We start from the raw sequence: 23,202 nt of genomic DNA, 5'->3' as shown, positions 1-23,202 counted from the left end.
CTGGGAACAAAGAGTTCAAGGAACCAGCCCTAGAGAAATAAAATACTCTGAAGGGCTGTTTTAAAGGAAGGGTTTTTAACTTTTCATGGAACTTACAGGAAATTATTTTTAAAATGTCATAAAAATAGCACATGAAAGAAGTGCAAATGTAACATAATATCTATAAATGCAAGACTCTTTATGCCAAAACTCATGTAAGTTATAAGCTGAAAAAAACCCAGGTGGCCAGTCTGCTGAGTAAGAGTTGGATGCTAAGACCCAGAGGAACAAAGATCTTCTTGTAGCAGCAGGAGCACACCTCCTGGCAAGTTCATCATCCAACAATTCAGGAAGATAACCTGAATTGATACAAGGTAAGAGAGAGCATCTAATTTGATGCTTTTTCCCACAGCAGAGCAGATGTAAGGTAACTAAATTTTATTACCCTATGGTTATCTCTAAACCAACTTACTCTTGTCATGTAGTTCTAACTGCTGAGATGAAAGCTGGTTGTTCTTACCACTTTTTTTTCCTATGGAATTTCCTTTGATTCCTCTTCCTTTGATAACTCCTCTGACCAAAAGCTGCAAATTGCAGATTAAATTGTTTGAAGGCATGAATCACCAAGCATCCTACACTTTAATAGAGATCTACAAAAGTCCTTTTAGCATTACTAAACCCCCTGGTTGCAGTTCTTGTTCTCTATCTGCTTTCAAGTAAAGAAGTGAAGACTAGAGAATTTTGTTTGTTTTCTCTTACCCTGTGCTTGCAATTGCCTATTGCACCAGGGTTTTTGGTCTTTGGTGTTCTGAAGTCTTGCTAAAAGGCCTACAGGTTCACCTATGTTTCTGCACCATCACTACTGGAATAATGGGATATTGCTATGAAAGGACTATTCTTTCACAAATCTGTGCCACTGCTGCCCAGCCTTTCTCCAAATGGGCACCATGACCTGGCAGAGACTGCAGAGTTGAAACAAAACTTGAAGAAAGAAAAGAAAACCTGTTCCCATCAGAGATGCTGACTAAATGCATGGCTCTTGGAGGGTATGGTCAGCTGTGGCTGGGCTTGCTGCAGGCACCTCCAGACAGGACATCCTGGCCAGACGTGCATTGCCAGGGAAAGTCTGTAAATGTGAATATTTTGCAGCAGTAGAAAGCACCTTGTTTTGGGAGTTTTATCCCCTGGTATGGGGTGTTTCTTTTAGTAGATACTGGGATAAAGATAAAAAGTCATATTGCCATACAGACACAAGTTACATGGTCTGTTCTGAATCTATCGTTACTAAGCAGGTAGTGCTACACTCAGGAAAACTTAAAGAAGAGCAAGAAATGCAATCTGAGGAAGAATTATTAAAATAGCCAAGTTTGTACTTGAAAATCAGCTTGAGATGTCTGTTTTCAATGGTGTTCAAGTCTGTTAAATCATAGAATGGTCAGAAATATCTAATTATGTGAAGATGTTTCGGTGGCTCTATGAGAGCCAACACACACTTTTTAAATATTTAGTGGGATCATTTGATGATCAGGATATTCTTCATTTAGTAAAAACTATTTTTTTCATATAATGTACTATATCTGAGCTTCTAAAAAGTTAGTTTAAGAATTATACAATTATTAAGAATTATACAATGCAGAAGAACACAATAGAAATAATCTGTGCAAGAAACTCACAAAATACCATTTTTCCAGTGCAGAGAAACTTGGAAATAACTCATTATATTTTTTCCCTATATTTTTTTAAATATGGAGCTTTGATAGGAGAGAAGTCAAGAAAAGTGCCTGTGTAGAAGAAGGAGCTTCTGGGGTCCTGAGTGAATGGACAGAAAGATTTAGAATGGTCTGATTTTCTCTTTCTGAAATGCACTGTCATGTCTGAAATATTTCATGGCATCAGAGGTAGCATCTCAATGCCTGGACTATCTGTGCAAAACACATTCTGGCACTGTGTTTTTTGGAATGAATACAAAAACTTGTATTCTAATGGCATATGATAATGATCTGATTCATTTCCTGCTCAGATTATTGCCCAACTATTTTTTTTTTATAACAAGCATTTAAGTATGTATCCCTTATGTACCCCTGCATCCCAGCACAGTGTTTTCTGTCTCCATACAGGAAACAAACTTTTGCTGGTTCTGGAATGATTTGGTTCCATTCCAAGGAATATTTCCCTTCTATTAACAACAACAAAACAAAATAAAAACCCCACCCACACTTTTTCAGCATGTTAGCACTAGATAGACCTAAGCACAAAAAGTGTTCTGCATTCCTCTCAGTGAGGCAAGACAAAGTTTGTAGACCTTCCCTGAACTGAAGAGCCCTGACAGGCAGGTCCCTTTGCCCAGCACCTCTTGAAGGAGCATTTCCTTGGAGATGAGTGAAGCTGTTTTGCCTCCTTGTGGGAAATTGCAGAGCCAGGATGCTGAACTCTACTTTCCTCATAACAGCCTGCCAGCCATGGCTTGCACCCGGTGGGCTGTGACAGGATATTTTCTCTCCTGGTGAGCTGAAGTGAAGCAGAAGTCATCCAACAGTGAGTGTTAAAAGTTCCCATTACTCTCTCTTCCCACCCCCCTATAGGGCAGCTTGTGCCTTAGTGTATGAAAGGACCCCAGCCCTCTGGTAAATACAACCTCAGCATGGGAAGGTTTGATGCCTCCTGGGATGCTACAGCCCAGGGTGGTTGTGGCTCTGTCCATAAACCTGCAAAATCCTTGTTCTGAAATAGGCATGGCACCTTGTTTTCTTTAAAAAAATCTGGAAATATGTATTATGTCTCCAAACACCTCTTTACACAGCCCATAACAGATGATCTCTATCATATAGTTTGGGATACAGCAAAGCAAATTGATCAACACAAGAGTGTGATATGTGTAGAGCTCAGAAAGAAGTCCTTCAAAATACTAAGTAACTGGTACTGCTGAAAGCTGCACAGAGGTGTTTTCTGAAGGGGATTAAAACACTGAAGTAGCAGCTTTGTGTGCTTATAATGTTGAACTAATTAGCAGTATGAAAATCACAGGTAATATATTAAAAGAAAATGTTATTTTCAGATGGCATCCTCTCTTTCATCCTGTTTTAGGGGTAGATCCTCAACAGCATCAAGATGGGAGCCTGTTTGCCTAGGTGGGAAGAGGTACATTTGGGCTGACCTCCAAGATCCCAGTACTGTGATGTTTCTGTGTTCTGTGAGTTGTTCAGGCTCCCTGTGGAGATCCAGAGTTATGAATATGGGAAATATGAGGGCTGATACAGCCAAGATAGCATATCAGCTAAGATACACTAAGAAAAGGTGAGGTCAAGGCTGCTCTGAGCAACCTTTTTATGGGTTTTGGGCACCTGCCTCCACCTGCAGTTCCCATCCCTGCATCTTCACTGGAAGATTGGACCCCTTCTGCAGAGATGCAGCCCTGGGCAGTGCTCAGAGGAAGTTATACAACCAGGTGTATTTCCAGACAGACCTCTCCCTGACATGTGCCAAGTGAGTTTCATTAGTTGTGGGTATTTTGCCTTGTTCCCTGCAGCATGCCAGGAGGTCCTGTAGTAGGCACACCAGTACATGGGTGCCATTCATCCCACTGTATGTCTGGTGTCTGTATGAAGCTGAGCTACCTGCCAGCTTGCTTGACTGGCCACCAGCCCCATGCAAGTCTGGGGTGAAAGCAGAGACAGCTGAGGGGAGCTGTTCTGCATGAGTTGTCTATGAGTTTGGAGTAACAAATTTGTGTGATGCTGATAATGAGGTTTTGTGTGATTTTCATAGTGTACTTTGGAACAGTGTGCAGAAAATTGCTAGAGTGTTTAATGTTTTATAGTTGTGTATGAATAAAAACTCCTGATGTTCCTGTCAGAACCTGCTTCCACCCCGAGAAAATGTGAAGTAAGAAAGGAACTGCTTTGTCCAGCATTGCCTTGCATACAGGCTGGTTTCTGTTGATGCAATTTCCTTGGGAATCAAAAATTAATCAGGACTATTTTGGGATAAATTGGGGCTTTTCATGTGTTGAATCATGTTGATGCAACTGCTCTAGAAAAACAAAACTTTCCATGTTATTACAATACGCTTTGGTGTCCTAGCCTGCGAATGTCTCTGCTGTCTCCTCCTCTGTTAAGACAGCAAATCAGCATCGTGTTATTCTGACTGAAAGCTTTTGGAAAGGATATGATAAAAAAAAATGCACTTGGCAGAGGCAGTCCTGAAGGCTGGTTGTTGAATGAGTAACTGTTTACACAGCATTATCATGCTCCGTCACAACGACGAGGCAAGTATAGCCCAGAAGAAAAATAAAGGAAGTCTGTTCCATTGCATTCAAACTTTCAGTCTGGAGACCTAACCAGGGCACTGAGCTGCTGGCAGGGCAGGCCTGATACTGAACATGACAAAGTTAAAATTGTTTAATTTTCATTAGAGTGTGTTCCTTTTTGTCATAGTTTGAAGATGAATACCCGAAGCCCTGCAAGTCAAGCTAAAGGATGGACAGCAGCACCGTATGCCAAGGCTCTACTTCCAGGACTATGAAAGGGTGCCAAGATATTCTGATTTCAATTACATGAGTATTGTACCCCCTGCTTCAAAGACTGCAAGCACAGATTTGACTGTTTGTCCTTGCCAGTCATTTCCAGGGGCAGGTTAGGAGAAGACAGGCTGGCACTGCTGCAGCTGAGCTGATGGACTGACACATTCTTGTTACCCAAGGGTAAGTAACAGGAAGCAGTTCTGAACTGCTTGCAGAGATTTGAAATGTGTTTCTGCTGAAATTACAGGCTGCCCAACAGATTTTTGACTTTACTTCCTTTTTCTACTGCTTCTGCATTTTCTTTGAGGCAGAGTGTTGCCTGTGTTGGGCCTCTTCTGCACTGGTCACTGGTGCTTTTTCAGTGGAAAAGAAAAAAGGAACTCTGAGTGTGGATGCTGACTGACATACAGGAAGGGAAGGGATGGGCTGCAGGATCCTTTCATGGGACTGGGAAGGGGAAATGGGTGAAGCATGCCCAGATACTGCAGAAGATGGAGAAGCTGGCAGACAGAGGGGAGAGGGCTGCAGGACTGTAGCAACTGGAGTCTCATCCTAAAGCCATGTTCCCCTGAGTAACACAATACAGCTGCAGAAAGATGAGACAGTGGGGATACAGCAGTGAAATAACAACTGTAGCTCTGATGGCAGACTGACTGGTCACTAGGGTTGCCAACTGGTGCATGGTTTTTGATCAGCAACTCCATTCCTGTGGGGTTCTGTCCCACATAAACATATTTTTGTTTCTACACCTATTTTGGTTAACATCTACCTAACCCCAAAGCTGGTCACTGCCCTGTCTTCTAGCTGCAGTGGTTTACTAGCAGAGGAGGGGTGTGGTAGGAGCCTGCCCCTCTGCCAGCTGAGGCAATGCAGGGACCTGGAACTGAGTTGCAGGAGGCAGGGACGGTGAGCAAGTTGTAGTTGGGGTCAGGGACGTTCCAGCTGAGGGAAATGTGTGCTTCTTGTGCTGCTGTCAGATAAACAGGAACACTCAAAGCAAGAGGGCTTCAAAAGTGATGATGACAGCTCTGCCTCAGCCCTATCCACCTGCTGGCAAAAGCTTGTGAGGTGTCCCTGCAGGGAACACCTACAGTTAGAAAAGCACAAGCTTGTTGTGGATGTTTGCTCTTCTGCTGGGAAAAAGTAATCTACAATGGGACATGTGAAGATAAGTGACACTATAAGAGAAAGAATAATAACCAACTTAAACTTGAAGGAGAGAAAGCACCCACAAAACACAACTGTTCAATGGTCAACATGCAGTTACTTTGGAGAAAAAGCAGGTGAAAGGTATGCTCACCTTAAGAAGACAGGTTTTTTTCTCTTACTCCAGACTCTTCCATTTCTAAAGATGTTATTCTTTAGATCCAGGCTGGATCTCTGTTTGGAAGCTGATGTTCTGGGACACATCTGGCTGGTACCTCCCTTCCGTGTGAGGCAGCTTATAGAGGGTATTTCTTGCCATCTTGTTCATCCTTGGATCTTCCTGACTACATATAACCTGATAAACCCTGACAAATTTACCTGGAATGAGAAAGAGAAAAGTTGTATTGCTTTTAGATGTTTTTCTCTACTGATGGAAACAAGCAGAAGGCCCATCCCAATTTTTCAGCTTTTTAGGAAGCTTATCGAGATGAAACACTTGGTTTGTGAACTGTGGTGTTGAAAGGTGGGCCAGATCACTCTGGTCTTCTCTGTCTGAGAAACCAGAAACCCAGCCCAGTTTAGAAGTGTGATAAGAGTGGGCTGAGTCTGGATATTAGGAGAAAGTTGGTAGGTACTACTGAAAAAACAGCTAGTACTTACTTTTAGTCTCCATGAATGTGTGGTGGCAAAGCTGTAACAAAAAAGAGTGCCCACTATGACCCCAGTGAAGTAAATGGCCTTGTATGTGATCATCTCCTTCAAAGATCTTCACAAATTTAACTACACTTAACTCTTAACAAGAAATAGCAGTTTTGATGACAAAACATAGGAATGAATTGTGTCAAACTCAGAATTAACTCTTTTAAACATTTTGAAAAATGCAAGTCTCCCATGTTGAAGAACAGGAACTATTCCAACTGAGAGGTGCTAAAGGGAAGAGGCAGCTTTGAGGAAGCTGATGACATTCTTTCACTAAAATACCATTTCCCTTCCCTGCTATGTCCCACAGAGGCTGTCTCTATTTAAAGATGTTGTTATGCTTATCATCTATCTTGTTATTGTTATCATCTATCCTCCATAACAGACAGAAAATACAATGGTATCTCAGTTTTAAACTTCCTTTTTTTGGAAAGCTTCAAGTTTGTAACCTGATGTGCAATACAAATTTCAGTGGAGTGAGACTGAAGATTGTGATGAGATGCACTTGGGCTTCCGCCTGGCCTTTGCCACCCTTGAGCATACAGATGCTGCCTTGGGCCCCCTGAAAGGTAGCCAAGTTTCTGGCAGGAACTGATCTGTCTGTCTGCTCCCAGGCAGCTGCCTCTTAGAGCAAGCAGGCAGCAGACAATGACAGTTTCTGAGCACAGAAAAAAAAAAAGAAAATGGCAGTAGGAAAGTTTGGTGTTTGAATTAGGTGGATTTCCCTTTCAGAGTCGGGAAGATTTTCTACCTCTTCCTGCATGCAGTGTTTGTACTTGGCCATTTTACCAAGGATCCTCTCATGGGACTGTGTGTGTTCAGTCAGACTAAAATAAATACCATCAAACTTCTTCTCTCAAAATGGCCTTGGCTGTTTACACAGGGATACGGCCTTTCAAACTATGTCTTCTTTTTCAGACAGAATACGGTTCCCATTTTTACACATTTTCTATTTGTTGATAATGTATGACTGTGGTGTCCTAGGAAATGAAACGATGCTAAGTGTTTCTCTAGTACTCTATTTGAATAAACAATTTGAATCCAACATTAATATATATATATATATATCACTATATATATAGATAGTATTTTTCAGAACCTTCACAGAAAAGGCCAATGGCATCCTGGCCTGTATCAAAAACAGCGTCACCAGCAGGTCCAGGGAGGTGATTCTTCCCCTGTACTCAGCGCTGGTTAGGCCACACCTCAAGTACTGTGTCCAGTTCTGGGCCCCTCAGTTTAAGAAGGATGTAGAGGTCCTGGAACAGGTCCAAAGGAGGGCAACCAGGCTGGTGAAGGGACTCGAGCACAGGCCCTATGAGGAGAGGCTGAGAGAGCTGGGACTGTTCAGCCTGAAGAAGAGGAGGCTCAGGGGAGACCTCATTGCTGTCTACAACTACCTGAAAGGAGGCTGTAGCGAGGTGGGAACTGGACTCTTTTCACAGACGACCTTCAACAAAACAAGAGGACACAGTCTTAAGTTGTGCCAGGGGAGGTTTAGGTTAGATATTAGAAAGAATTTCTTCACGGAGAGGGTGATTAGGCTATGGAATGGACTGCCCAGTGAGGTGGTAGATTCTCCGTCCCTGGAGACATTTAAAAAAAGACTGGATGTGGCACTCAGTGCCATGGTCTAGCAACTGCTCTGGTGGGTCAAGGGTTGGACTAGATGATCTCTGAGGTCCCTTCCAACCCGGCTAATTCTATGATTCTATGAAAATAACTTAGCTGTGCTGAGATGTTCTGTTGCTCAGTATAGTTTGCACACCCCAATGCATACCAAATAATAAGCATTGAAATTACAGACACAGGGAGGTGGATGCAGTTCTGCCTAAGAACTATTTCTGCACTTAATGCTGGAGGAAGTGATTGTGAAAGAATGACTTTTGCAAAATGGTTGCATCAGCCTTTACAGCAATGGGCAAAGACTGACAAAGGGAGAGAGACCTGCCACTGAATTTCAGCTTGCAAAGAAGAGAGTGTGAACATGATCTGTGGTCATTTTTGTGTCTCCAGTCAGAAGCAGTAATAGAAGTGGTTGAAATGCAAGCCCGAAGGGCAGTGTCATGCATGCTGGACAACACCAAACTCCTCAGAAACCATGGCTTCCTTAGGAGAGCAACCACTAAAGCAAACTGGTTTCACTGAGTAGTTAGAGGACATTGGAAAACTGTCAAGATGAAGTTTTGTTTGATGATCAAAGGCTGAAATCTTTTCTCACTCCAGGACTGTCATTGCATTGGGCCTGCTGAAGAGTTTCCTGCTTTTCTTGTACTTGCAGTTATGAGATGATTGCCTGGATCCCAGGGTACGTGGTCAGCACAAGAGGAGAGTGAAACCCAGCATGGAGTACACACGGTAAGTGCCTACTCTCTGAATATTCAGGATTTGGGGATACTGTTTTACCTGCTGGTTACAGGAGCTGTTTACAGCAGCTTGTGAGCTTTAATAAGTGACTTATTTTCTGGCATAGACAATGGTTCTTTGGCACCTGCAGCAGGAAACAACCCTTCTATAAATTAAAATAGTCTTGTTCTAATTACATCCACTGTTTGTAGGGTGATGGTAACATCCAATTCCCATCTATTACAAGTGCTGATTTACAGAAAAGGGTGATAAAGTTGTTTGGGTGCATATCAGCTTGTTCTGCCTTTCCAGTAAAGAATGTAAGTTGCTGTACACAATGTATAAAAAGGTGTGCCAGGAGCTTGTGGAGCTTTGCTTTTCAGAAGCCCTGAGACTGGTGAGGGTCTATGCAGGGGACCTCAAAATTTCTTTTGGGAAAATTTGAAGTGTCAGAAGCTACAGGCCACTTGAAGAGCTGACAGGAAGGACATACTCTGTTCAGACTTCTGCCTCATACTAGATGGACAGGCGAACCCTGTGAAAGGTATGAGCATTTAGAATCATAGAATCACTTTGGTTGGAAAAGATCCTTAAGATCACAGAGCTCAACTGTCAAACCTTACACTGCCCAGTCTGCCACTAAATCATGTCCTTAAGCATCACACCTACATGTACTTTAAATATCTCTGTGCAGGGTGTCTCCACCGCTTCCCTGGGCACCGTATGCCAGTGCCTGATAAGCCTTCTGGTAAAGAAATTTTTCCTAAGACCCAGTCTAAACCTCTCCTGGAACAACTTGAGGCCACTTCCTCTTGTCCTATCACTTGTTACTCCTCTCAGCTTCTTTTTTTCTGGACTAAGCAACCCCAGTTCACTCACATGCTTTTCATAAGACTTGTTCTCTAGACCCTTCACCAGATTTGTGGCTTTTCTTTGGACACACTCCAGCACCTCAATGTCCTTCTTGTAGTGGGGGGCCCAAAACTAAACACTGTATTCAAGGTGCAGCCTCACCAATGCCCAGTACAGGGGGACAATCACTTCTTTTCTCCTGCTGGCCACACTGTTCCTGATACCAGCCAGGATGCTGTTGGCCACCTTGGGCATCTGGGCACACTGCAAACTCATATTCAGCTGATGTCCAATGTTCTCAGGCCCTTTTCCTTTGGGCAGCTTTCCAGCCAATCTTCCCAAAATCTGTAGCATGGCATGGGGCTCCAAGTGCAGCAACCAGCATCTGGCTGTGCTGAATCTTACACAACTGGCCTTGTTCCATTGATCCAGGCTATCCAGATCCCTCTGTACTGCCTTCCTACCCTCAGGCAGATCAACATTCACCCAACTTGGTGTCATCTGCAAACTTTCTGAGGGTCTGTCACTGTTCAGGCCCAGCAGCTACCAGTTAGACCTTAGCTCACCCACCCTCCATCCTGCTGTGGGGTAGGGAGGAGAAAATCCACTCAAAGGCTCCTTTACTGAGACAAGGAGTCTTCACTCCAAGGAGTCTTCACTGCTACAGTAGCAAGCAAAACCAGACGGGTTCAACTTGGGAAGGAAAAAAGAACTAATTTAACCTACAAGGAGAAAGAGAAACCCTGGCCAGATCTGAATACCTTCTTCCCCCCCCTCCCTCCCGTCTCCCCGGTCCCGGGTCACTTCACTGCCACCTCCCCCTCAGGGCACAGGGGACGGGCAGGGGGGGGTTCAGGGTCAGTTCCCCAAACGGTGTTTCTGACGCTCCTTCCTCCTCAGGGGAGGACTCCTCACATTCTGCCGCTGCTCCAGCGTGGGGTCCCTCTCACAGTAGAGTCCTTCAGGAACCCCATGGGACACCTCCCGTGAGGTGCAATACCGCAGGAACTGCTCCAGCTCGGGCTCCCCACAGAGTCACGGCTGCTTCAGGAACAGTCACCTCCTCCGACACGGGCTTCTCCACGGCTGCAGAGACACATCTACCCCTCTCTGCAATCCCCCACAAGCTGCTGCTTCACATTTGCCCACCTGTGACACTTCAGGGGCTACAGATCCACATTTACCCCACTGTGCTTCTTCAGGGACTGCTCCACCATGTTCCTCCATCGGCTGCAGGGGCACAGCTGACATTTCACCATGAGCTGCGAAACCTCTGCTCAGGCACCTTTCCCCCTCCTTTCTTGCTGACTTTGGTGTTTTGGCTCTGGCATTGCTCTCAACTCCTCCTCTCCTCTGCATACCATTCCCCCCCCCCCCCCCCCCCCCCTTCTTTCATTTATTTTTTTTTAATTTTTATTTTTGCAGTTTCATTTTCCCTTTCTTCAGTATGTTACTTTCAGAGGCACACCCAGCTTCCCGCATCTGCTTGGCCTTCGCAGGAGGTGGGGCCAGAATTTGAAGCCAGGGAAGCTTTCAGCAGCTCTGCACAGGATCCACCTCGGTGGCTCTCCCCTGCTTCCAAAACTCCACTAACTGAAGATGGGGTGCACTTCATTCCCTTATCCAAATCATTCGTGGTTTAGCCATCTTCCTCTGTTCAGGACTGCAATATCCACCTGCAGCTTCATTACTGTGAGACATGTAAGAGGCGACAGCCATAGCTATATGCATATAGCAGGACAAAGGCAGGACATCAAGAACAGTCTTTTAAGACTGCTGAGAACTAGTATTGCTGAACTCCAGGGATGAGTAGCATACCCTGTTTCCAGGGGTGAGCAGCTGAAGCATAAGACTTCTGTTGCAGCATAACTCTTACAAGAAAAACTTTGGTGCTGAATTTCCTACTGAAAATTCCGCAATTTTTCAAGTGCTTTCAGTTGCTGTTAGAAACTAAATCAACAATATCTTCTTTCTTTTCTGTATCTGACAGAAAAATGGTCTCACAAACAACACACAAATCAAGAACTACACACATCTGGCAAGTGTGGGCCATCTACATTGTCTTAACTGCAAACCTCTCAGAAGAACAAACTCTGAAGCAAGCTTGTCCATCATGTGATGCTACTCAGCTTTGTAACTGCTCTTCCATGGGCTTGGACTTTATTCCCCCAGGACTCACAGACAAAATCACAGTGTTAAACCTGGCCCACAACAGGATAAAACACATCCAGTCCCAGGATCTGCAGCAGGCTGTGAACCTGAGAGCCCTTCTGCTGCAGTCCAACATCATCAGCTCGATAGATGAGGACTCATTTAGCTCCCTTGGGAAGCTGGAGCTCTTGGACTTATCAAATAACAGCTTGGCTCACTTGTCCCCTGTGTGGTTTGAGCACCTTTTTTCACTCCAGCACCTCCACCTTCAAGGGAACACCTACTGGGAGCTGGGGGAAAGCTCCCCCTTTTCTGGGCTGAGGAACCTGAGCTCTCTTCACCTGGGCAACCCATGGTTCTCCACAATAAGGCAAAGAAACTTTGAGGGCATTGAAGTTCTCCAGAAGTTGTGGATTGAGGGTGGCAATCTCGGCCAGTATGAGGCAGGAAGTTTGAGACCAATTAAGAGGATAAATCACATGATCATAAACCTAAGAAATACCAAGGTATTCTCAGCAATTGTCACAGACCTTCTGTATTCTGTCACTTGGTTAGAAGTGAGAGAAATTAAATTAGAGATTGAAAAAAAGAGTTTTGTGCAAAACTCTACACTTCCTTTTAGACTACAGAAATTTACATTTAAAGATGCTTTCTTCACAGATCAATATGTTACCCGAGTACTATTATTATTGAAGGAAATCACATCTTTGCAAGAATTAGAGGCAATCGATTGTGTGCTTGAGGGGAAAGGAGCGTGGGATACTACAGAAATTAAAAGGAGTGGGGAAAGCTTTGTTGAAACAATATCAATAATCAATATAATGATTCCAAATTTTCACTTGTTTTTTGACCTGGAAGGTATGGAGTCACAAATAAACAAACTGAAAAGTCTCACTATCGCAAGCTCAAAAGTTTTCATGGTACCATGCAATCTCGCTAAACATTTTTCTTCACTTCTGTATCTGGACTTTCATGATAATTTGCTTGTGAATAACCGTTTAGATGAGACAATCTGTAAAAATGCTTGGCCTTCATTGCAAACTCTAAATCTAAGCCAAAACTCTCTAAAATCTCTGAAACAGACTGCAAATTCCATAAATCGTCTACACAAACTGATTAGTCTTGACATTAGCCAAAATAACTTTGGTGAGATTCCAGATGTGTGTGCATGGCCAAAAACGCTGAAACATCTAAACCTCTCCAGCACACAGATTCCCAAACTCACAACTTGCATTCCCCAAACGCTGGAGGTTTTGGATGCTAGTGCCAACAACCTGAGGGAGTTTGGGCTGCTCCTGCCATTTCTCAGAGAGCTGTACCTTGCGAGAAACCAGCTGAAGACCTTGCCTGGTGCTGCACCTCTTCCTAACTTAGTGGCCATGTCAGTCCGGAGAAACAACCTCAACGGCTTCTCCAAGGAAGAGTTTGAGTCCTTCAAGAAGATGGAGCTGCTGGATGCGAGCAACAACAACTTCATCTGCTCCTGTGAATTTCTCTCCTTCGTCAACCACCAGGCCAGGATAGCCCAGGTGCTGGTGGGGTGGCCAGAGCAGTACCTCTGTGACTCTCCCTTGGCAGTGAGAGGGACACAGGTTGGTGCCGTGCAGCTCTCCCTGATGGAGTGCCACAGGTCCCTGGTGGTGTCGCTGATCTGCTCCCTGGTGTTCCTGGTGATCCTCATCCTCGTGGTCGTCGGCTACAAGTACCACGCGGTCTGGTACCTGAGGATGACCTGGGCTTGGCTCCGAGCCAAGAGGAAGCCCAAGAGAGCCCCCGCCAAGGACATCTGCTACGACGCTTTTGTCTCCTACAGCGAGAATGACTCGGACTGGGTGGAAAACACCATGGTGAGGGAGCTGGAGCAGGCCTGCCCTCCCTTTCGGCTCTGCCTCCACAAGAGGGACTTTGTGCCCGGGAAGTGGATTGTGGACAACATCATCGACTCCATCGAGAAGAGCCACAAAACTCTCTTTGTGCTCTCCGAGCACTTTGTGCAGAGCGAGTGGTGCAAATACGAGCTGGACTTCTCACATTTCCGCCTCTTTGACGAGAACAACGATGCAGTGATCCTGGTCCTGCTGGAGCCCATCCAGAGCAAAGAGATTCCCAAGAGGTTCTGCAAGCTGCGGAAGATCATGAACACAAAGACCTACCTGGAGTGGCCTCTTGAAGAAGAGCAGCAGAAGATGTTTTGGGAAAACTTGAAATATGCCTTGAAGTCATAGAGTAAGTCGGCATATATCGTTCCAGCATATTTTCACAAAGGTTATATGTGTTTCTTCTTTCTTATTTTGCTGCCTAAGGAGAATTGGCTTTGTTGTCTGTAGAAAGAATTATGATCTTACTAAATGAGAAAACCAACTTTAGGCTTTCCCGTGATTTGATACTCTGATCTTAATCCCTACCAATCACTATGATATTTTGAAGCCATATTAGACTTCATACACTTTCCTAAATAAATCTAGCTGAATTTAGGTTATTTCTGTTCTCTTTCTTTCTGTTACCACATCCCCAACAATGCCATTGTTATTTACAATTGAAAATAAAAGCCAAGTCCCTCAGTACTCCCCTGTGTTTGTTGTTCTCCTTTAGTTTATTTTCAGTGCCATCATGCATAGCAGGGTGATTAAAATTAAACTCTGGGAAAAAAAAAAAAAAAAAGAAAGGATGACTGAAATTACAATAATCCCTCCAAAGCCTTACTGTTGCTGTAGAGCACTCAAAAAAGACAATATTGAATACATACTTCCCTTCACAAGTCTGTTATTCTGGGCATTTACGCCAGAGTCCATACCACTGTGCACAGATTGGGGTTTACTCAGTACCTGTCTAGGAAGCATTCCGGCACCTTGTACAATGATGGTGGTGAGATCCAGAGGCAAAAAATTACTGTGTTTGGTTTGTTTTTTGTTTTTGTTTTGTATTTTTTTCATTTGGTTTGATTTGGTTTGGTTTTTATTTTGCCTAGGCTTCTTTCCAGTGAGTGGGCTAGATGGTGTTAAAGACTAAATCACTTCTTGTTTCTGCTCCTTGTACAGCACATTTAATAGCTGGGCTGTGCATCCCTTAAAGCTCTGCTTAGATTCCTTTACAATCAGTGGAGAAAAATCACACTCATAAGAGGCAATTTATCTTTCTGCTTCAGTATGGTGTGTCTCCTAGAGCTACTGTATTGCTCTTCACCAATTTCAAAGGTAATCTTGACAAGCAGGCAGATGCAGATGTTTATTTTAGCATAGTTGGTCTCATCCTGAGGGTCTGGAGTCACAGTTTTTGTGAGTTTCTCATGCTTTAGGTATTTTTGTGGAAACTTGAAATTGTCTCTGGTGGATAAAGCTAGGTGTGGGTTTCTGTAACTCAGCCCTTTCATGCTGTGCTTTGCTGGTATTGCTGGGGCTTAAGTACAGGAGAGTCTAGATGCATCTTGATTAAACTTTGTAAATGAAATTATTTTGTGGTGAAATACCAAAGTATTGGCATATGAACAGGGTGGATATTTGAAAAATAGGGAACTTTGCTTATACACACATGCCTCTGCGTTGGTATATACATATATATATATATTTTTTTTTATATATATATATGGATATGGATGTATTACTATGTGTGCCTGTGCATGTATTCACACTTCTGTGTATGCATACACATACACATGAGATGACTGTTTCTGTAAATGTAAGCCAGAAAACATCACTTTCAGTTCTACTTTCCTGTTTTAATGATATCTGTAGGGTTAGTCCAAAATCCGCTGCAAAAGGGTTTTACTCTTTGCTCTCTTGGATAAGAATAGCTCAAGGGCTAATCCAGGCTGAGTTCCAGGTAAGTGATGAGTGAATCAGCTGATAGCAGCACTGATGAAACTGATTGTGTACTGAAGGAGACTGCATATCTAGAGGTAAGGAGAAAAATATACCTTGCTGGTGATTTGAAGAAGATCAGAGAGAGATGTGGGAGAAGCCTTGGCTTTCTCACAGTACACTCCTGCCGTAGACCCAGACTATTATGGGTTGGCACATTTCAAACAATCGATAGTGTTACTGCTCTTATGTCAAGCAGATCCCCTAGGTTGGAATTCCCCTGCTCACGTAGCCAAGTCGGAGAGGTGAAGTGGGAAGGAAGCAGCAGCATGAGAGGAAGTTGTGTCAAGAGTGATCATCATGTGAGAGCTGAAGCATGACATAGATTAAGCAGCATCCAGGCGCTGGTGCTGGCATCCCCAAAAACTTTTTCTGCCCAGAGGTGAGTTTGCAGGTGGGTGGGGGCTGGAGATGCAGGGCAAGAGCATGGGGCTGCAAAGCCAAAGCAAGAAGCAAGGAGGGAGCACTGACTGGGAAGAGGCTATCTGGTCTCTGCCACCAAGTCCTCCTCTGCACAGGGGCTGCAGGCGGTGGGGTTGCTGGGCAGAGGCCATCTCCCACAGGAGTGTGGGGCAGAGAAGGATTTCTGGCTGGCAGCAGAAATGCATCAGGCACGTGCAATTGCAGGGCTGCATGGCAGGTGGGCAGCAAAAAGAGTTTGGGAGAGCTGGGATGTGCTGATGGGAGCTATGTCCTTCAGGAGAAAGGGAGAGGAAAGCAGCAAATTAAAAAGACAGGTTGGTTCAGATTATCATTTTTGCTCGGTTTCCTCACGGGAGGGTACTTTTTATGTGCTTTGTCCTATTTGTATGTTGATACCCTCTGCTGAGGGAAGGCTGGGCATGAAGGTGGGCTCTGTTGGTTTAGTAATTCAATCAGAAAAGAGCTCACTGAGCAATGATCTCAGGGCACTGGGATCAGCTGCCTCCTCACCTAACTGTCCCATTGCACATCCTCTGTGTCAGAAATGTGAAGAGACATGCCTACAGAGGTGTGTGTGTTACACATACAGCCAGGGCAGTGCTGGTGGGTGACAGCTAGGATACATCTCACCCACACACAACCAAGTTGAAAGCAGCAGCTTGTGGATTGAACCCTTTTCCAACCATGAGCCTCTCACTGCAGATTCTGTAGCACTGCTCAAATTTACCAGCCCTCATTTAGCTTGATGGCCTGTTGTGTTAAAGGGGAGTAAAGAAATCTGGCAGAAAATAAACCTCCTTGCAATCCAGCTGACCCTCAGATATTAGAGGAGCTGGGGGCAGCTGGGCTTAGATTCTGAGTGGCCAAAAAAACCCAAACCAAGCCAAAACAAAAAAACAAAAAAAACCAATAAAAACAAGCAAACAAAAAAACCTAGAAAGAAAAGCAATCTGTAGATCTGTAGTACCAAATGGGGTTCAGTCCTGTAGCTCCTGGTTGGTTTCAGGCTGGTAAGAGAGGAGGAAAGCTATGAGGCTCAGCCAGTATTTCCCATGCAATCCCTGCCCAGTTCTCTTCTGTACTGCCAATTTTTCATAGGTAAATAAACTACCAATAGATAGTTTTTGACTGTCCATATTATCTGGCTGTTTCTTTTTCTAACAGCAAGCATTTTTATCACAACTTTAAAAATCCCAAATAAATCTGTTGCTCGTGAAATTCATCTTACTCATAGCTTTGCTCCAATGGCCTTCAATACCATGCTATCCAGCCAGACTTACAGAACCAAAAAAGCCCCCTAAAAAAGCCTCAGCTGGACAGCAAGTGAGTGTGACTGCACACTGCTGTTCTTTGGGTGGGATCCACATGGATAAATATCTAGATGTCTAAACTGTGGTACTCTGTTTTAAGTTGATGTGATCATTTCTCTTGCAGTCATCACATCTTTATGTGAGTGTCCAAAAGACATAATGTCAATTTCCTACTGAAATTAGTTATTTCTCTTCATTGACTTTGAAGAACAATGGTGGGTAACCAGTTCAGCTCTGAGTACCTAGAGACAGAGGAGAAGCCTGTGTTCTTCATGACCCAAAACTCTATCAGAGAGACAGAGAGATTAAAAGAAAATACCACAAGAGGTCAAGTTGTTTGTAGTCTTTCAGGTGGGGAAAGATAGAATGATTGAAATAATTATCCCCACTTTTTCTTCCTCTCCCCATGTACCCAAACAGTCTCAGATAATTCTGTTCTGCTTGAATCATTTTCAGCAGCTCTGGATGACAATAATGTGACTAGAAGTGTGGAATTTGTCTGTATGGATTTGTCTGCATGGCTCAGCTATTGTAAAACAGATCAGAGTATGAATTCAAAATACAGCAGATCTTTTGCACAGGGCCCCAGTGGAATGACTGAAGGAGGAAGGACCAGTGAGTCAGGCTGACCTGATTAACTTGATACAGAGCCCATGATGATCTTTGGGATCATTGGGCTCTTTGGGGTTGGCTCACTCTTGTCACTGTCAGTAAACACCTACGTCAGCGGTTTTGTGACACACTGGGGAAGTTATACTTAAGAAGTGCTCTTTGATCTTTTAAAAAAAAACATAAAAAAAATTCAACATATAGTAAGGGTTTTGAAGGGAAAACAACCCTCTCAGGCATCAAGAGTTATTTTTCTGATTCCTCAGAGGGACTGAAGAATTTAAGTTGCTTTTGGTGGAGTAAGGACAGGTTGGATATTGCAGCAAGCTCTGTAATACAAAAAAGGCATGTCAAATCAGTACTGTGAAGGGCATATCTGTGAGAGAAAAGAGGAGTGACACAGGATCCACACTGTATGGCTTCTGTTAAGTTGTTTCAGACCAGAAGATGATTACTGTGGGGCTGGAAAAGCCAGTTCTAATTCAGCCAGCTGATCTTCAGGATGCTTGAAAAGCCCCTTGCTCTTCCTCTTGGCTGGGTCTGAGCTTCTCTCTGCCACAAACCCAAAGCAGAAAAAGCCACTGGTAGAGGGGAAGGATATGGCATTAAAAAGGAAAAACTAGAAGTTCCTGGGTTACAATGGCCAGTTTTCTCAGCTTAAATTGTTCACAATGTGGTAGTGATGGCCTACACAGACTTAGAAGCAACTATTTAGGTCCCTGCTCCAAGCACATACACAATCAGAATAGCCAGAGGCAGAAAAAATGAGGAAAAGGCCTGAAACACATACAACTCTCTTCTCCCTGTTTTCAGAACTGAGATTAGACATATGCTTGAAATGAGTACTAAATGTGAGTGTTACTATGTCCTGCAAAAAGCTAACTCCTCTTGATGTAACCAGGATTTGAAACACAGGTGGGAGACACACTTGAAAAAAGAATATACAAAATAATTTTCACAGACCCAGAATAACCCAGGTCAGGGCTGAGGGGGAATATATTGGGACTATTTCCTTAACAGGCAAAGGATCAGATTAGGAGTAATGTCGTGATTATTCACTTGCTGAGATGAATCTGCAAAAGATTTGTACATCTGTTAATTGATTTGAGAGTTCTCATGCCAAAATCAGAAAACACAAGGGAAAAAAAGAGTAAATTCAGTGTACTTGGCTTTTAGCAACTTATTCTGGAATATTTATGTACAGTGCACCCTGTTTTGATTAATTGTTTAATCTCTGAACACTTAAAAACAATTAATGGGGCTTTCAGCAAGACAGAACAGTAAAGGTTATGTTTTAGCTATACCCAAAATGTAGCTTTTTTCAAAACTAACTACTCCTCTTACATATGCTCTGGTTTTATTTCACATTTTAGGCAAAATAATGAGTAAATACACGTGGCAAGTGTGGGCCATCTACATTGTCTTAACTGCAAACCTCTCAGAAGAACAAACTCTGAAGCAAGCTTGTCCATCATGTGATGCTACTCAGCTTTGTAACTGCTCTTCCATGGGCTTGGACTTTATTCCCCCAGGACTCACAGACAAAATCACAGTGTTAAACCTGGCCCACAACAGGATAAAACACATCCAGTCCCAGGATCTGCAGCAGGCTGTGAACCTGAGAGCCCTTCTGCTGCAGTCCAACATCATCAGCTCGATAGATGAGGACTCATTTAGCTCCCTTGGGAAGCTGGAGCTCTTGGACTTATCAAATAACAGCTTGGCTCACTTGTCCCCTGTGTGGTTTGAGCACCTTTTTTCACTCCAGCACCTCCACCTTCAAGGGAACACCTACTGGGAGCTGGGGGAAAGCTCCCCCTTTTCTGGGCTGAGGAACCTGAGCTCTCTTCACCTGGGCAACCCATGGTTCTCCACAATAAGGCAAAGAAACTTTGAGGGCATTGAAGTTCTCCAGAAGTTGTGGATTGAGGGTGGCAATCTCGGCCAGTATGAGGCAGGAAGTTTGAGACCAATTAAGAGGATAAATCACATGATCATAAACCTAAGAAATACCAAGGTATTCTCAGCAATTGTCACAGACCTTCTGTATTCTGTCACTTGGTTAGAAGCGAGAAACATAGCATTCAGTACACTTGATGAAACAGAACTATTGAGAGTCATGTCATCTGCTTTTGCAAAGAAAATTTCTTTTAATCAGGCCTTATTAACAGATGCTACTGTGCCTGAGATTGTCAGCATTTTAGAGGGCATGCCAAAATTAGTGGAGGTGGAGATGAAAGACTGTATACTTTTGGGAACTGGACGATGGAAAATGCAAATTCAAACAAACCAATCACGGACTGTTAGAGTGCTGACAATAGACAAATTATCTATAGACAAATTTTATTTGTTTACAGATCTTTCTGCTGTGACAGGTCTACTGTCTTTTCTAACTAGAGTCACAGTTACAAACACTAAGGTCTTTTTGGTGCCGTGCAGCCTTTCAAAACATCTGCAGGCATTGAAGTATCTTGACCTTAGTGAAAATTTGCTTGGAGACCAGAGTTTGGAGCATTCGGCCTGTCAGGGTGGTTGGCCCTCACTGCAAACTCTAAATTTAAGCCAAAACTCACTCAGTGACTTAGAAATGACAGGTAGAAGTTTGTCTCATCTAAAAAACCTAATTCTCTTAGATATAAGCAAAAATAACTTTGGTGAGATTCCAGATGTGTGTGCATGGCCAAAAACGCTGAAACATCTAAACCTCTCCAGCACACAGATTCCCAAACTCACAACTTGCATTCCCCAAACGCTGGAGGTTTTGGATGCTAGTGCCAACAACCTGAGGGAGTTTGGGCTGCTCCTGCCATTTCTCAGAGAGCTGTACCTTGCGAGAAACCAGCTGAAGACCTTGCCTGGTGCTGCACCTCTTCCTAACTTAGTGGCCATGTCAGTCCGGAGAAACAACCTCAACGGCTTCTCCAAGGAAGAGTTTGAGTCCTTCAAGAAGATGGAGCTGCTGGATGCGAGCAACAACAACTTCATCTGCTCCTGTGAATTTCTCTCCTTCGTCAACCACCAGGCCAGGATAGCCCAGGTGCTGGTGGGGTGGCCAGAGCAGTACCTCTGTGACTCTCCCTTGGCAGTGAGAGGGGCACAGGTTGGTGCCGTGCAGCTCTCCCTGATGGAGTGCCACAGGTCCCTGGTGGTGTCGCTGATCTGCTCCCTGGTGTTCCTGGTGATCCTCATCCTCGTGGTCGTCGGCTACAAGTACCACGCGGTCTGGTACCTGAGGATGACCTGGGCTTGGCTCCGAGCCAAGAGGAAGCCCAAGAGAGCCCCCGCCAAGGACATCTGCTACGACGCTTTTGTCTCCTACAGCGAGAATGACTCGGACTGGGTGGAAAACACCATGGTGAGGGAGCTGGAGCAGGCCTGCCCTCCCTTTCGGCTCTGCCTCCACAAGAGGGACTTTGTGCCCGGGAAGTGGATTGTGGACAACATCATCGACTCCATCGAGAAGAGCCACAAAACTCTCTTTGTGCTCTCCGAGCACTTTGTGCAGAGCGAGTGGTGCAAATACGAGCTGGACTTCTCACATTTCCGCCTCTTTGACGAGAACAACGATGCAGTGATCCTGGTCCTGCTGGAGCCCATCCAGAGCAAAGAGATTCCCAAGAGGTTCTGCAAGCTGCGGAAGATCATGAACACAAAGACCTACCTGGAGTGGCCTCTTGAAGAAGAGCAGCAGGGGTTATTTTGGTTTAATTTGAAAGTAGCTCTAAAATCCTAGGCAGGGACATTGAAGAGTGAATACATAGCAAATGTTGTCCGGATTGGTTTCCCTTGCATGTTCATCCCATCACTTACCTACATCTTGAGGACAGAGATCTGAGCTACTCCTGATTCTATTACTTGTTGTGAGATAATTTTCTTTTTGTAGTTATGGTATTGAATTGTTTTACTGCTTTGGGCTGAAATAGAGACAATTTCTTTCTATCTGCTCCTATGGTATTGAATTGTTTTACTGCTTTGGGCTGAAATAGAGACAATTTCTTTGTATCTGCTCCTATGGTGCTGTGGTTTGGATTTGTGACCAAAATAGTTTTAATAACACCGAGATGTAGTTACTGCTGAACATTGCTTGCACAGCATCAGTGCAGTTTCTGTTTCCCTTGTCCTTACTCTGAATATGTTGGGGGTGCATGATAATTTGGGACAATACATAGTTGAGACAGAGGTTCCCAGATGACCAAAGGGATGTCCTATGCCATGTGATGCCATGATTGGCAATAGAAGTTGTGGGGAAGAAAGAGGAAGGGAGAACATTTGTAACAGTGGTGTTGGTCTTTTCAAGTAACTGTTATGCATAATGGAGCCTTGCTTTCATGGAAATGACTGAACATCCACTTGCTGAGGGGAAGGAGTGAATCAATTTCTCATTTTGCTTTGCTTGTCTGCAGCTTTTACTTTACCTATTGAAGTGTCTTTATCACAACCCATGAATTTTCTCACTTTTACCCTTCTGCTTCTTTCCTCTGGCCCTCTGTGGAGGGATTGAACAAGGGGCTGAGCTGCCTTCTGGGGTTATACTACAACAGCTGCCTACATATGTTAATCAGAACTGTCAGAAAAAGTTGTTTTATTTTAATTTTTAATGATGAAAAGTTGTTTAGATATACAGCTATGCAGTTTATGTATCTTTATCTTTTCAAAACTTTAGGAGAGGCCCTGCCTAGCCAAGGGTTTTTCTGCATTCTTTGTATAAACCCCCTCTAATCAAATGCAATGAAATTCAGTTTATGCTGCCAGGATTTTTGTCCTAGCTCTCCTAGTTAGTGGATCTAAGGACTGATTCTCAGCAGTATTTCACAATTACTGTAAGTTAAATGTTCAGATCTCCTGAGGACTAGCTGCAATACTTAAAGTAAAAGTGTCCTTTCACACTGCAGTGCTGGCTGTTGCAGCACCTAGGATCCCCAACAGAAAGCTTCCTTGGTGAAAGACCTAGTGATGTTTTTTCTATATATTGTACTGTATGTGGGAATAGATGCTTTAGTGTGAGTCCATCTCCTCTTCTGACTTCCTTAAATTGAATTCAACCTATTCTCAGGAAGAATGTAGGAAACATGAATATGTCTACAGTCTGAATACAAACCCAGAATCCCTTCTCTGATCAGCAGCCTTAGCACAAGCATGAAAAGGGTGTTTCCTGCCTTTCTGCTCTCTCTGTAAATGTAAAAGCATTAGTGGGCATTACAGAAGCAGATCTAAAAATGCCTCACATGGAAACATCTGCAGCATTTTGCTGTATCTGTGGTTAGATCATGGCCAAGTTAGTGTTTTTGCTGTGTCTTGGGCATCTAACTCA

The 23,202-nt window shown here is 43.9% G+C and overlaps 1 protein-coding gene across 1 annotated transcript; it reads left to right on the top strand.

The window, feature by feature from the left end:
* The first annotated feature begins 2,301 nt into the window (after positions 1–2,301).
* On the top strand, positions 2,302–21,774 carry TLR2 (toll like receptor 2). Its single transcript, XM_030450317.1, has 6 exons — positions 2,302–2,514; positions 4,413–4,678; positions 8,625–8,701; positions 11,532–13,912; positions 15,881–15,931; positions 19,265–21,774. Exons 3-6 carry the CDS (start codon positions 8,688–8,690, stop codon positions 21,622–21,624), a joined length of 4,806 nt encoding a protein of 1,601 aa, XP_030306177.1. The 5' UTR covers positions 2,302–2,514; positions 4,413–4,678; positions 8,625–8,687; the 3' UTR covers positions 21,625–21,774.
* Positions 21,775–23,202: the final 1,428 nt, after the last annotated feature.

This window comes from Calypte anna, chromosome 4A (assembly GCF_003957555.1).
Source record: "Calypte anna isolate BGI_N300 chromosome 4A, bCalAnn1_v1.p, whole genome shotgun sequence".
NCBI lineage: Eukaryota > Metazoa > Chordata > Aves > Apodiformes > Trochilidae > Calypte > Calypte anna.
The sequence above is the reverse complement of the archived record's forward strand: the minus strand, read 5'-3'. Positions and strand labels throughout refer to the sequence as shown.

Bases quoted from the DNA above. Each gene is read 5' to 3' on its own strand.
- TLR2 (XM_030450317.1), top strand. The intron at 13,913-15,880 runs CATAGAGTAAGT...ACATAGATTAAG, and splicing joins CTTGAAATATGCCTTGAAGT to CAGCATCCAGGCGCTGGTGC. The intron at 15,932-19,264 runs GTGAGTTTGCAG...TTCACATTTTAG, and splicing joins AAAACTTTTTCTGCCCAGAG to GCAAAATAATGAGTAAATAC.